General features: G+C 44.7%; 1 protein-coding gene across 1 annotated transcript in view; it reads left to right on the forward strand.

Moving 5' to 3' along the window:
* Nucleotides 1-13,178, forward strand: part of LOC121586313 (sorting nexin-27-like) — a 42,909-nt gene that overhangs the window by 16,254 nt on the left and 13,477 nt on the right. The window contains exons 3-11 of the mRNA XM_045226300.1: nt 2,860-3,052; nt 4,624-4,688; nt 4,810-4,914; nt 9,472-9,550; nt 9,876-10,039; nt 11,590-11,679; nt 12,040-12,189; nt 12,364-12,492; nt 12,728-12,787. Of these exons, the coding sequence (XP_045082235.1) occupies nt 2,860-3,052; nt 4,624-4,688; nt 4,810-4,914; nt 9,472-9,550; nt 9,876-10,039; nt 11,590-11,679; nt 12,040-12,189; nt 12,364-12,492; nt 12,728-12,787 (1,035 nt within the window). The remainder of the gene's footprint in view (nt 1-2,859; nt 3,053-4,623; nt 4,689-4,809; nt 4,915-9,471; nt 9,551-9,875; nt 10,040-11,589; nt 11,680-12,039; nt 12,190-12,363; nt 12,493-12,727; nt 12,788-13,178) is intronic.

The raw sequence follows: 13,178 nt of genomic DNA on the forward strand, positions 1-13,178 counted from the left end.
AAGTATTTGGTCAATAACAAAAGTTTCTCAATACTTTGTTATATACCCTTTGTTGGCAATGACACAGGTCAAACGTTTTCTGTAAGTCTTCACAAGGTTTTCACACACTGTTGCTGGTATTTTGGCCCATTCCTCCATGCAGATCTCTTCTAGAGCAGTGATGTTTTGGGGCTGTCGCTGGGCAACGCGGACTTTCAGCTCCCTCCAAAGATTTTCTATTGGGTTCAGGTCTGGAGACTGGCTAGGCCACTCCAGGACCTTGAGATGCTTCTTACGGAGCCACTCCTTCGTTGCCTGGCTGTGTGTTTGGGATCATTGTCATGCTGGAAGACCCAGCCACGACCCATCTTCAATGCTCTTACTGAGGGAAGGAGGTTGTTGGCCAAGATCTCGCGATTCATGGCCCCATCCATCCTCCCCTCAATAAGGTGCAGTCGTCCTGTCCCCTTTGCAGAAAAGCATCCCCAAAGAACTATGTTTCCACCTCCATGCTTCACGGTTGGGATGGTGTTCTTGGGGTTGTACTCATCCTTCTTCTTCCTCCAAACACGGCGAGTGGAGTTTAGACCAAAAAGCTCTATTTTTGTCTCATTAGACCACATGACCTTCTCCCATTCCTCCTCTGGATCATCCAGATGGTCATTGGCAAACTTCAGACGGGCCTGGACATGCGCTGGCTTGAGCAGGGGGACCTTGCATACGCTGCAGGATTTTAATCCATGACGGCGTAGTGTGTTACTAATGTTTTTCTTTGAGACTGTGGTCCCAGCTCTCTTCAGGTCATTGACCAGGTCCTGCCGTGTAGTTCTGGGCTGATCCTCACCTTCCTCATGATCATTGATGCCCCACGAGGTGAGATCTTGCATGGAGCCCCAGACCGAGGGTGATTGACCGTCATCTTGAACTTCTTCCATTTTCTAATAATTGCACCAACAGTTGTTGCCTTCTCACCAAGCTGCTTGCCTATTGTCCTGTAGCCCATCCCAGCCTTGTGCAGGTCTACAATTGTATCCCTGATGTCCTTACACAGCTCTCTGGTCTTGGCCATTGTGGAGAGGTTGGAGTCTGTTTGATTGAGTGTGTGGACAGGTGTCTTGTATACAGGTAACGAGTTCAAACAGGTGCAGTTAATACAGGTAATGAGTGGAGAACAGGAGGGCTTCTTAAATAAAAACTAACAGGTCTGTGAGAGCCAGAATTCTTACTGGTTGGTAGGTGATCAAATACTTATGTCATGCAATAAAATGCAAATTAATTACTTAAAAATCATACAATGTGATTTTCTGGATTTTTGTTTTAGATTCCGTCTCTCACAGTTGAAGTGTACCTATGATAAAAAATTACAGACCTCTACGTGCTTTGTAAGTAGGAAAACCTGCAAAATCGGCAGTGTATCAAATACTTGTTCTCCCCACTGTATATATATTAATTTTAAAAAAAATATTCCCCCGTGGGAAACGAACCCACATCCCTGCCGGCCAAACCCTCCCCTACCTTGGACGACGCTGGACCAATTGTGCGCCGCCCATGGGTCTCCCGGTCGCGGCCGGCTGCGACAGAGCCTGGACTCGAACCAGGATCTCTAGTGGCACAGCGCCTCCCCTGGCCTTAGACCACTGTGCCACTCAGGAGATGGTCACTCTACCAGAAATGTCTGATAGGTGGAGTGCTGCAGAGACGGTTGTCCTTCTGGAAGGTTTTCCCATCTCCACAGAGGAACTCTAGAGTTCTGTCAGAGTGACCATCTGGTTCTTGGTCACCTCCCTGACCAAGGCCCTTCTCCCCCGATTGCTCAGTTTGGCCGGGCGGCCACCTCTAGGAAGAGTTTTGGTGGTTCCAAACTTCTTCCATTTAAGAATGATGGAGGCAACTGTGTTCTTGGGGATCTTCAATGCTGCAGAAAGTTGTTGGTGTGTGCCTTTCCAAATCATTTCCAATCAGTTGAATTTACCACAGGTGGACTCCAATCAAGTTGTAGAAACATATCAAGGATGATCAATGGAAACAGGATGCACATGAGCTCAATTTCGAGTCTCATAGCAAAGAGTCTGAATACTTATGTAAATAAGGTATTTCTGTTTTTTAATATTAATACATTTGCAAAAACTTTCTAAAAACCTGTTTTTGCTTTGTCATTATGGATAAGGGCGTATGAGGTTCTCATGTAGTGGGAAAGCTGCATCTCCCTGGAAAACGTGGACTTGGCGTTGTTACCTGGCAGGACAGCTGATGGTGGTAAATCGAAGGTCTTCTGCAGCAGTTTGGATCCAAAATATCTATCTTGAAACACTCGGCGGTATGCCCCTACATCCGTCTGCGTATCTCGCCTATTTTATGTCTTGCTAGGTAAAGTAAATCTAAGTGAGACTCATTACGGAGGGAAAAGATCATGTAAAGAGAACTGTCATCACTTGGCTTTGTTTCTTTTTTGTTGTGAGTCGCTAATGCACATGAGTGGAACACTAGATACAACGCAAATTAACGGTTGTCTTTGGGACTAAATTTCAGATTCCACCTGCCCGACTGTTCAGTTTGTGTCACAGGCCATCGGGCAACCGTTAATGTCAACCCCTGAACCATGACTAACGAATCTGTGCTCGGGGAAACAACTGCAGGCTACAGCGAAGCCTTATTACAACAATTATCTTGGTGATTCTTTTTTTCTTCTAGGCGCACTGGTGCTCCCAAATTAAAAGTCCAGGTCGCACAGCAAAAAATTTAGGAACATATGTAACTAAAATGGTCGCACTTTAGAGCCCTGTGTACATGTAAAAGATGAGACAAGTGAATACGGTGCATAATTTCCCCAGTGTTCTGTCATATGATGCCTTCCCATTCACCTCGGTCTGTCCCCTACAGGTGTACAATGTGTACATGTCGGGCAGGCAGCTGTGCTCCAAGCGCTACCGGGAGTTTGCTATCCTGAATCAGAACCTGAAGAGGGAGTTTGCCAGCTACACCTTCCCCAAGATCCCTGGGAAGTGGCCCTTCTCCCTGTCTGAGCAGCAGCTGGACGCACGCCGCAGGGGTCTGGAGGAGTATCTGGAGAGGGGTGAGGTGGGAGAGGAGAATAAGGGAGCAAAGGTAGAGAAGGAGGTAGTGTACCTGTAGAGAAGTGAGGAGAGGTAAATAAGGAAAATACTCACAGAAGGTTCAGGATGGCAGCTTAATTCCCTTCAATAATGTGTAACGCTGACATGCGGATAGTGCCTATAGCTCCAGCACCACAGGCATCATATTACACAGATGTATATTTTACGTATACACTGAGTATACCAAACATTAAGAACGCCTTCCTAATATTGAGTTGCACCTCCCTTTTGCCCTCAGAACAGCCTTAATTCATCGGGGCATGGACTCGACTAGGTGTCGAAAGCATTCCACAGGGATGCTGGCCCATGTTGACTCCAATGCTTCCCACAGTTGTGTCAAGTTGGCTGGATGTCCTTTGGGTGGTGGACAGTTCTTGATACACACGGGAAATTGGTGAGCCTGAAAACCCCAGCAGCGTTGCAGTTCTTGACACAAACCGGTGCGCGTGGCACCTACTACCATACCCCGTTCAAAGACACTTAAATTTGGCCTCCCGAGTGGCGCAGCAGTCTAAGGCACTGCATCGGGTTCGATCCCGGGCTGTATCACAACCGGCCGTGATCGGGAGTCCCATAGGGCGGCGTACAATTGGCCCAGCGTCGTCCGGGTTAGGGGAGGGTTTGGCCGGGGGGGTGAGCTTTACTTGGCTCATCGCGCTCTAGTGACTCCTTGTGGCGGGCCGGGCGCCTGCAGGCTGACCCCGGTCGACAGTTGAACAGTGTTTCCTCTGACACATTGGTATGGCTGGCTTCCGGGTTAGGTGGGCGGTTGTTAAGAAGCGTGGTTTGGCGGGTCATGTTTCGGAGGACGCATAACTTGACCTTCGCCTCCTGAGCCCGATGGGGAGTTGCAGCAATGAGACAAGATCGAAAATTGGGGCGAAAAAGGGTGTAAAATACAACAACAACAACAAAAGACACTTAAGTTTGTCTTGCCCATTCACCCTTTCAATGACACACAATCCATGTCTCAATTGTCTCAAGGCTAAAAAATCCTTCTTTAACCTGTATCCTCCCCTTCATCTACACTGATTTGAAGTGGATTTAACAAGTGACATCAATAAGGGATCATAGCTTTCACCTAATCAGTCTTTGTCATGGAAAGAGCAGGTGTTCTTAATGTTTTGTATATCTGGTGTATGTTACTATTATTATTATTATTATTACGTGGTATTACACCCCTTCCATCTGTCAGTGCTGGAGATTAATAGTCAGTTGAGGAGAGATGAGATAATATTTAGCACGGGTTTTATTTTTGGAATGCCTGTGTGAGTTCATTGGAGGAAAAAGTAACACATAGCTGAGTGTTTGGAGAAGTGAGAAACCACGTATGCTGTAATGCAGTGTGTTGAACTTCGAGATAGAGAGCTGTCTCCTGCAGACGGATCGCGAATCATTGCAATACTTGTTGAATGCCCTTGAATGTGTATGTACCTCTTATATAACTGCAGTGACCATTGTGTCATACTTCAAAGTGTGCACGTGAATGCAATATGGTAAGATGACCTTTTGCTCTCTTCTTCTTCTGTAGTTTGTTCAGTGCGGGTGATTGGGGAGAGTGACATCATGCAGGAATTCCTGTCTGAATCAGATGAGGTACGTTTGTGCAGGCAGTTTCCGTAGCTGTGTGTGTTTGCAAGAGAGCGTCTTAAAATATATATATATATACACACACACACGCACACTGATGCTCACTCTTCCTTTCTGTGTTTGTCAGAATTACAATGGCGTGTCAGACGTGGAGCTGCGGATAGCCCTGCCAGACAAGACCACCATCTCGGTCAGGGTGCGCAAGAACAGCACGACTGACCAAGTCTACCAGGTATAGAGCAGTGCTGTGTTCCTCACTTCTAGTCCTAGAGGCAGGGCTCTAAGGTGTGACCATTTTGTTTGCGTATGCTCCTAAATATATTTGCTGTGCGACCTGATGTTTTTATTTTGGGAGCACCAGTGTGCCTATTGAAAAAATCACCCAATTGTAATGATTAGGCTTCGCTGTACCGTTGTTCCCGAGTGCCCTAGAGAAAATGGTCTCTGCCTAAACTCCTCAGACTAGCCAATTATTCAAGCCATTATTGGAGGGACAGCACAAAGCACGAATAGGGCAGAGAGGGAGAGGATTTGGCAGCCCCTGATAGGACCGGGCTGTGGTGCGTGCATTTTCCACCTCTCAAAACATGGTGCTAATAAAGTTAACAAAGCACTCGCTAGCTACTGTAATGAATAGCTACAGTGCCTTCAGAAAGTGGTCATAACCCTTGACTTATTCCACATTTTGTTACAGCTTGAATTCAAATGGATTAAATTGATTTCTCACCCATCTACACACCCCCATAATGACAATGTGAAAACATGTTTTTTGAATTTTTTTGAATTGCAAATGAAATACAGCAATATCTCATTTACGTAATTCACACCCGAGTCAATACTTTGTAGAAGCACCGTTGGCGGCAATTCCAGCTTTGAGTCGTCTTGGGTATTATCAGCTTTGTACAGATTTTCTCAAGATCTGTTACGTTAGATGGGGAACGGCGGTGAACAGCAGTCGTAGTCTTTCCACAGACTTTCAATGGGATTCTCCCTGTCTGTAATACCAACATGTTTCAAGCAGACCACCAAAGTCCCTGTGCCCAAGAACACTAAGACCCGTAGCACTCACGTCTGTAGCCATGAAGTGCTTTGAAAGGCTGGTCATGGCTCACATCAACACCATTATCCCAGAAACCCTAGACCCACTCCAATTTGCATACCGCCCCAACAGATCCACAGATGATGCAATCTCTATTGCGCTCCACACTGCCCTTTCACACCTGGACAAAAGGAACACCTATGTGAGAATGCTATTCATTGACTACAGCTCAGCGTTCAACACCATAGTGCCCTCAAAGCTCATCACTAAGCTAAGGACCCTGGGACTAAACACCTCCCTCTGCAACTGGATCCTGGACTTCCTGACGGGCCGCCCTCAGGTGGTAAGGGTAGGTAACAACACATCCGCCACGCTGATCCTCAACATGGGGGCCCCTCAGGGGTGAGTACTCAGTCCCCTCCTGTACTCCCTGTTCACTCATGACTTCATGGCCAGGCACGCTCCAACATCATCATTAAGTTTGCCGACGACATCATTAAGTTTGCCGATGATCAGGTTGTTGCCTGATCACCAACAACGACGAGACAGCCTATAGGGAGGAGGTCAGAGACCTGGCCGTGTGGTGCCAGGACAACAACCTCTCCCTCAACGTGATCAAGACAAAGGAGATGATTGTGGACTACAGGAAAAAGAAGAGGACTGAGCACGCCCCCATTCTCATCGACAGGGCTGTAGTGGAGCAGGTTGAGAGCTTCAAGTTCCACATCACCAACAAACTAACATGGTGCAAGCACACCAAGACAGTTGTGAAGAGGGCACAACAAAACCTATTCCCCCTAAGGAGACTGAAAAGATTTTGCATGGGTCCTCAGATCTCCCCTCCGTCTTTTATGCTGCTGCTACTCTGTTTATTATCTATACATAGTCACTTTAATAACTCTACCTACATGTACCTATTACCTCGACTAACCGGTGCCTCCACACATTGACTCAGTACCGGTACCCCCTGTATATAGCCTCGCTATTGTTATTTTACTGCTGCTCTTTAATTATTTGTTACTTTAATTTCTTTATTTTATTTTATTTAATGTATTTTTTGGGGTATTCTTTCTTAAAATTGCATTGTTGGTTAAGGGCTTGTAAGTAAGCATTTCACTGTTGTATTCGGCGCATGTGACAAATAACATTTGATTTGATTTAAAGTCTGGGCTTTGGCAGGGCCACTCAAGGACTTTCACATTCTTGTTCTCAAGCCATTCCAGCATTGCTTTGGCTGTATGATTGTCCTGTTGGAACAAATCTTTGCCCCAGTCTAAGGTTGTTTGCACTCTGAAGTGGTTCTCAAGGATTTTCCTGTATTTGGCTACATTCATTGTTCCCTCTATCCTTACCAGTCTCCCAGTCCCTGCCGCTGAATAGCATTCCCATAGCATGATGCTGCCACCACCATGCTTCACGGTAGGGATAGTGTTAGACGGGTGTTGAGCTGTGCCTGGTTTTCTCCAGACATAGCGCTTTGCATTCAGGCCAAAGAGTTACGTTTTTGTCTCATCAGACCACCAAATCTTTTGGCTTATGATCTGAGTCTTTCAGGTGCCTTTTTGCAAACTCCAGGCGTGCTGTAATGCATTTTTCTCAGGAGTGGCTTCGGTCTGGTCGCTCTCCCATAAAGCCCAGATTGGTGAAGTGCTGTAGAGACTTGTCCTTCTGGCAGGCTCTCCCATCTCAGGCAAGGAACTCTGTAGTTCTGTCAGTGGTCATTGGGTTCTTGATCACCTCCCTGACCAAGGTCCTTCTTGCTTGGTCGGACTTTCAGCTCTAGGCAGTCTGTCGTTCCATATTTTTCCCATTTCTCAATGATGGAGACCGCTGTGCTCCTGGAAACTTTCAACACTTTAGAAATTGTTTTATACCCTTCCGCAGATATATGCCTCATCACAATTCTATCTCAGAGATCTACGGACAGTTCTTTGGACTTCATGGTATAGTTTCTGCTCTGACATGCGCTGTCAACTGTGGGACCTTATCTAGACGGGTGTTTCTTTCTAAATCATGTCCAAACAATTGAATTGGCCACAGGTGGACTCTAATCAAGTTGTAGTGACATCTCAAGGATGATCAAAGGAAATTGGATGCACCTGAGCAAAATTTGGTGTGTCGTAACAAAGCGGTGTGAATACTTATGTAAATTCGATTTCTTTAAGTTTTAATACATTTCAAAACAAATGTAAATCTTTTCACTTTGTCATTATGGGGTATTGTGTGTAGATGGCTGAGGGGGGGAAAAAAACAATGTTTATCCATTTTGAATTCAGGCTAACAACAATGTGGAATAAGTCGAGGGGTATGAATACTTTCTGAAGGCACTGTAGATGCAGTTATGACGATTACAGAAACTGTGCAATGCTGGTGGACATGTTATTCGCCATTCTCTTGATTGATGGGCCGGCGCTGCTTGTAATAGACTTACGCGCCCTCATCTCTGCATTTTCAGCGCCACAGCCAACTTTCAACTGCTGGGCTACTGCTGTAGCTACTATTGTGGTCGCCAGTGTTGACAACAGAAATGCTACGGTCACATTTCAATAACTATCAATGTCGTTTAAAACGAGGTAGCTTACCTTTGGCTGGCTGTCATGTTCCAGTAAATTAGTTTATGATTGCATTTTTCAACTGTGACTATTATCCAACAAAGTAGGTAAGGTTTTAGCCACCATTTTAGCCCCCGCTGTGCATGGAAATGTAAAGCACAAGCCATTGATCATATAGGCCTATCAAGAAATAGATTTTTATTTCTAGTAGCAGATACCTATATTAATGAATAAGCAGGTCCATCTTATTTCTGGTATTAAGCAATGGGCTATCGATATCATACAAAATATTCATCCTTTTCCTGGCTATTTCTATGGCCTTTGCTATAGTAATATGCTGCAGTACCCTTTAAAGAGTGTATAATTTTCAATGTGATGCAACTCGATAGTTAAATAGTGCTTTAACACAATGTAGAAACCCAATATTCCACCAGTGACTTTGTAGTAAAAATAACATGTTTTTGTATCAACATTTTAGCTTTTAATAATATTCAAATGTCTTTACAAGTTATATATTAGTTTCTAGGGTACAACGTGCTTCAAAAGTATCTAGAATTCATATAGGCTATCAGTCAATTAAAAATATATTTTCTCTGGTGCTTATACGTTTTATGTTGTGCTCCTAGCTTTTTTTAGGTTGGAAGCACCATTGCTACCAATGACATTTTTTTAAATGTAAAGCCCTGCCTAGAGAGCAACAGTGTGTGCTGGCTTTCCTTACAGCCCTACAATACCTGGGGCCTGCGTGGCCTGTATTCACAAAGCATCTCAAAGTAGGTGTGCTGATCTAGGATCAGGTCCCACCGGTCTTATTATGAGATGAAAGGCAAAACTGATCCTGATCAGCACTCCTACTCTGAGACACTTTGTAAATATGGGCCATGTTCAGGAGACCGTAACATTACAGAACTTTCAGATATGATATGATTGCTGTGTCCGATTTATATGATGGGGACTCGTCAGCTCTATTAATTTAATTTCTATCTGCAACATTCAGTACACCACTGATACAAGTATATAAAAGACCCTGGTTATTTGAATCATCTGGTGGGTTAATGCTAGGCTGGGACAAAGGCTTGCACTCACAGGACCAGAGTATATAACACTAGATCAACATCAATGCATGCATGGCTCTTATGGGGCTTAAATATCAGTAACTGATGGGCCGCCACTGTACTTTCCCTCTCTCCATCCCCAGGCTTTAGTGATGAAGGTTGGTATGGACAGCATTATGGCCAGCTACTTTGCCCTCTTTGAAGTCATCAACCACTCCTTTGGTAAGACCATCCGTTTATTCATTCATTCCTCTGGAGTCCACAGCTAGTCCATGGACCTACCCTTTCACCTTTACTCTTCTGATCAGTACAGTTGCATCTCAGTAGTCTAAAGTGGCTTCCTCTCCATGTCTCCTTCCCTTCAACTGCACCGATCTAAAAATTGATATAGAAATTGAAATTAAAGTAGGCACCAAAACATGTTTCCGCCATGTCGTCTCCTCACAGCCTGTGTTTCCAGATCTGTGCTGACGACGAGAAGGAGACAACTCAAAACCTCTCTAGTCTATTGAGACGCACCCTTAACCTCCTCTCCCCCTTTCCCTAGTGAGAAAACTGGCCCCCAACGAGTTCCCCCACAAGTTGTACGTGCAGAACTACACATCGGCCGTGCCGGGTACCTGTCTGGCCCTCCGCAAGTGGCTCTTCACCTCTCAGGAGGAGGAGCTGCTCAGGGACAAACCTCTAGCCGTTCACTACTGCTTCCACCAGGTAAGGACTCTCTCGACTGTCCCTCCAACGATCTGTTGGCGGCTTAAAATACTCTAAACTTTGTAGTCCAGACCAATGTTCCCTCTAAGCTGCGTGCATTCACACAGCTCCCCTCGGACTGGCGTGCAGAAGAAATATCAGCCCATGCAGAGAAGCACGAGATTGAACTTCATTCAACTTTCTAGAGTTTTCACCTTTCGTTAACACTATCAACGTTTTGCTCTATTGTGGGAAGTGTGCTCGAATCAACACAAAATTAGCCGCTTTCAATGTAACGTACCGAAACAAAACGAAGTATGCAAGCCTTAGTATGCAAAACTAACTGTGTAAGATATTTTCTTGTAGGCAGAGCGAATTGGAGTAAGATTCGGTTGCATTGACAGGCACGACTCAGGCCCGTATTATACACAGACCGGTGCGCCATAACCAATTAGAGCTGCAGTAGGCCTATATGCAAATAGCCATTCCCATAGATGGATCTGTGCCATTCACTGGACTGTGTTTACAGCATGAGCGGCCCGAGTAGATGCGCTTGTTTTGAGATTAAAGTGAGAGCTGCATGTAGCCACTTGTGCACATTTGTTCATGTTCTTTGATAGTTAGTGAGTTATTAGCCCAGTTATATCTAATTTCTAGTCAACAATGGGGGAGTGGTTGCTTCCTACAAAAGCATAACACGTGTGCAATTCTAGCCATCTTTGAAAAGCGAGTCAGGTAAAAATAGCTTTTTTTATGTCTTAAAGGGGCAGTGTTGTATTTTGAGACTGTCTTGAATAAGCTAAGTAGCCAATAGGCAGAGGGTAGCATAATTTGTCTGATTCTCTGTAATAATGGTTTGGGAATAATAATGAATTTTATTTTGTAAAATGTTTTCTTGCATCAAACACCAACATTTTCAGTCACCTCCTTGTCTGAAGGACAAGTGGATAAACAGGTTAATGTCAAGCCCTGCATGTTATTATTTTCAAAAGTCTAATGGAATGTAGGCATTGAACACCACACATTGGCTGCTACTGTAGGCTGAATGATAGAACAGCTATTTATATGTTTAAATGTTATGGGATGCATTTCCTCCATTGTTTTTGACGGTAGGCCACTCTGGTAGGCCTACATTATGATCAAATAGCCACAGTAGCCAACTTGGCCACTGTTAAAACTGTAACTTAAAGCGGGTACAGCCTCAGTGTTCACAGTAAACGCATGCCGGAAGATGCACAGAATTCAGCAGACTTTAAATTTGCTCAGGGCCGAATAAAATGAGCGGGAACATTGTTCCAGACCTACTCTGTCATATAGCTAGCTATATGTTTTATTTGATGTTTGTTTTGCTTTTCAAGAGCTCTGAGATTCTGGGTCTGTAATGAAAAGCGCTATATAAGATGAAAAAATTATCTGGTGACTCTTATTACTGGTCCTGAGTCAGTGGTAGCCTACTGTCTCAATTCTGATCCGTGGTCAGTTTGAATGAGATTACATTTGCGTGCCGCTGCTCTGTGCTAGATTAGATGGAACGTGGTCTCTAACAAAAGCCCCTTTCTCTGTCTGCTAAGGCATTGGATGACGTGAAGAAGGGATTCATCAAAACAGAAGACAAGTCTTACCAGCTGACGAAACTGGCAGAGCAGCGCAAGATGGCCATGGTTAGTCCCTTTTCTAGTCTCTTGTTTCTATTCTCTTCCCATTGCAAGTGGTCCTCTGTAGCTCAGTTGGTAGAGCATGGCGCTTGCAACACAGGATAGTGGGTTCGATTCCTGGGACTATGCGCACGTAAAATGTATGCTTTTGATAAAAGCATCTGCTAAAAATTGCATATATTATAACTCGTATGTGCCTAACATAAAGTATGAGAATGTGTACAGTACGTGCCTTTCATGTTGCTGTTATATGTCCATTGCTGACATAAAATGTGTAGGTGTATTAATGTGTATATTGAATGTGTACGTGCCTGTTTGGTGCCTACTTGTATGGTTGATGGTGGTCTCTTGTCTTGTGTCTGTCAGTACCTGAGTCTGCTGCGCTCCTGTGAGGGCTACAACGAGGTCATGTTCCCCCACTGCGCCTGTGACTCCCGGAGGAAGGGCCACGTCATCACGGCCATCAGCATGCACCACTTCAAGCTGCATGCCTGCTCAGAGGACGGCACGCTTGAGGTGAGTGAGATTGGAGTATGTGTACACTGACTTATAGTGGTGTGTACACTGACTAAGAAGCGCTGCACACACCACACTATATCACACACAGAAGAAAATTAAAAACATGAGTGTGTACACGCTGGCTCATACTCTGTGTGTATGTACTTACCATTCTCTCTCCTGCCCCATCAGAACCAGGTGATAGCGTTTGAGTGGGCGGAGATGCAGCGCTGGGACAACGACGAGGAGGGCATGGCATTCTGCTTTGAGTACGCCAGGGGGGAGAAGAAGCCTCGCTGGGTCAAGATCTTCACACCATACGTGAGTCTAAAATACACAACAGACAAAACGCACTCGGACAGCTCACATAAAACACTGGGTTAAGATAATGGAATACAACAGGATATAGAAATTTAGGGTGTGGAGTCTGTCCCAAATGGCATACTACTTTTGATAAGGGCTCTGGGAATAGGGTGCAAATTTGGGTGTAGACATTGTTGATAAAAATCTATTTGGAGCAGTTCCTTCTAACAAAGTGCGTGTCGTCTCTCCCCAGTTCAACTACATGCACGAGTGCTTCGAGAGGGTCTTCTGTGAGCTCAAGTGGAGGAAACAGGTAAGAGTCGCACCCTTCCTTCTCCTCCAATACACAACAAGTTCTAATCTTTAGCAGTAATTTATGCTGTATCTGGAAAAGGACAGTCAGTTTCTGAACCCGAACAATGGCAAGTTGCCGTGGACCTGTCAGCAGAAAGTTTGAATTCAATAATGTTTTATATCGACTTTTCCCCCCCCCCAACCTAAATATGATAGACTGCTTGTGAATTCTGAAACATTGTAGGGCAGGCTACACATTTTTTTTTTTACATTACTTACAGTAGTTACAGTTCTATTTCTCGTGTGTTTCTGTTCTACTTCACATTTGTATGAATGTTTTTATAGTACCACTGATATTCATTACTGCATTGTTGGGAAAGGGCAAGCAAGAAAGGCATTTCATTGTAGGC

This window comes from Coregonus clupeaformis, chromosome 17, assembly GCF_020615455.1.
Source record: "Coregonus clupeaformis isolate EN_2021a chromosome 17, ASM2061545v1, whole genome shotgun sequence".
NCBI classification, from domain to species: Eukaryota; Metazoa; Chordata; class Actinopteri; order Salmoniformes; family Salmonidae; genus Coregonus; species Coregonus clupeaformis.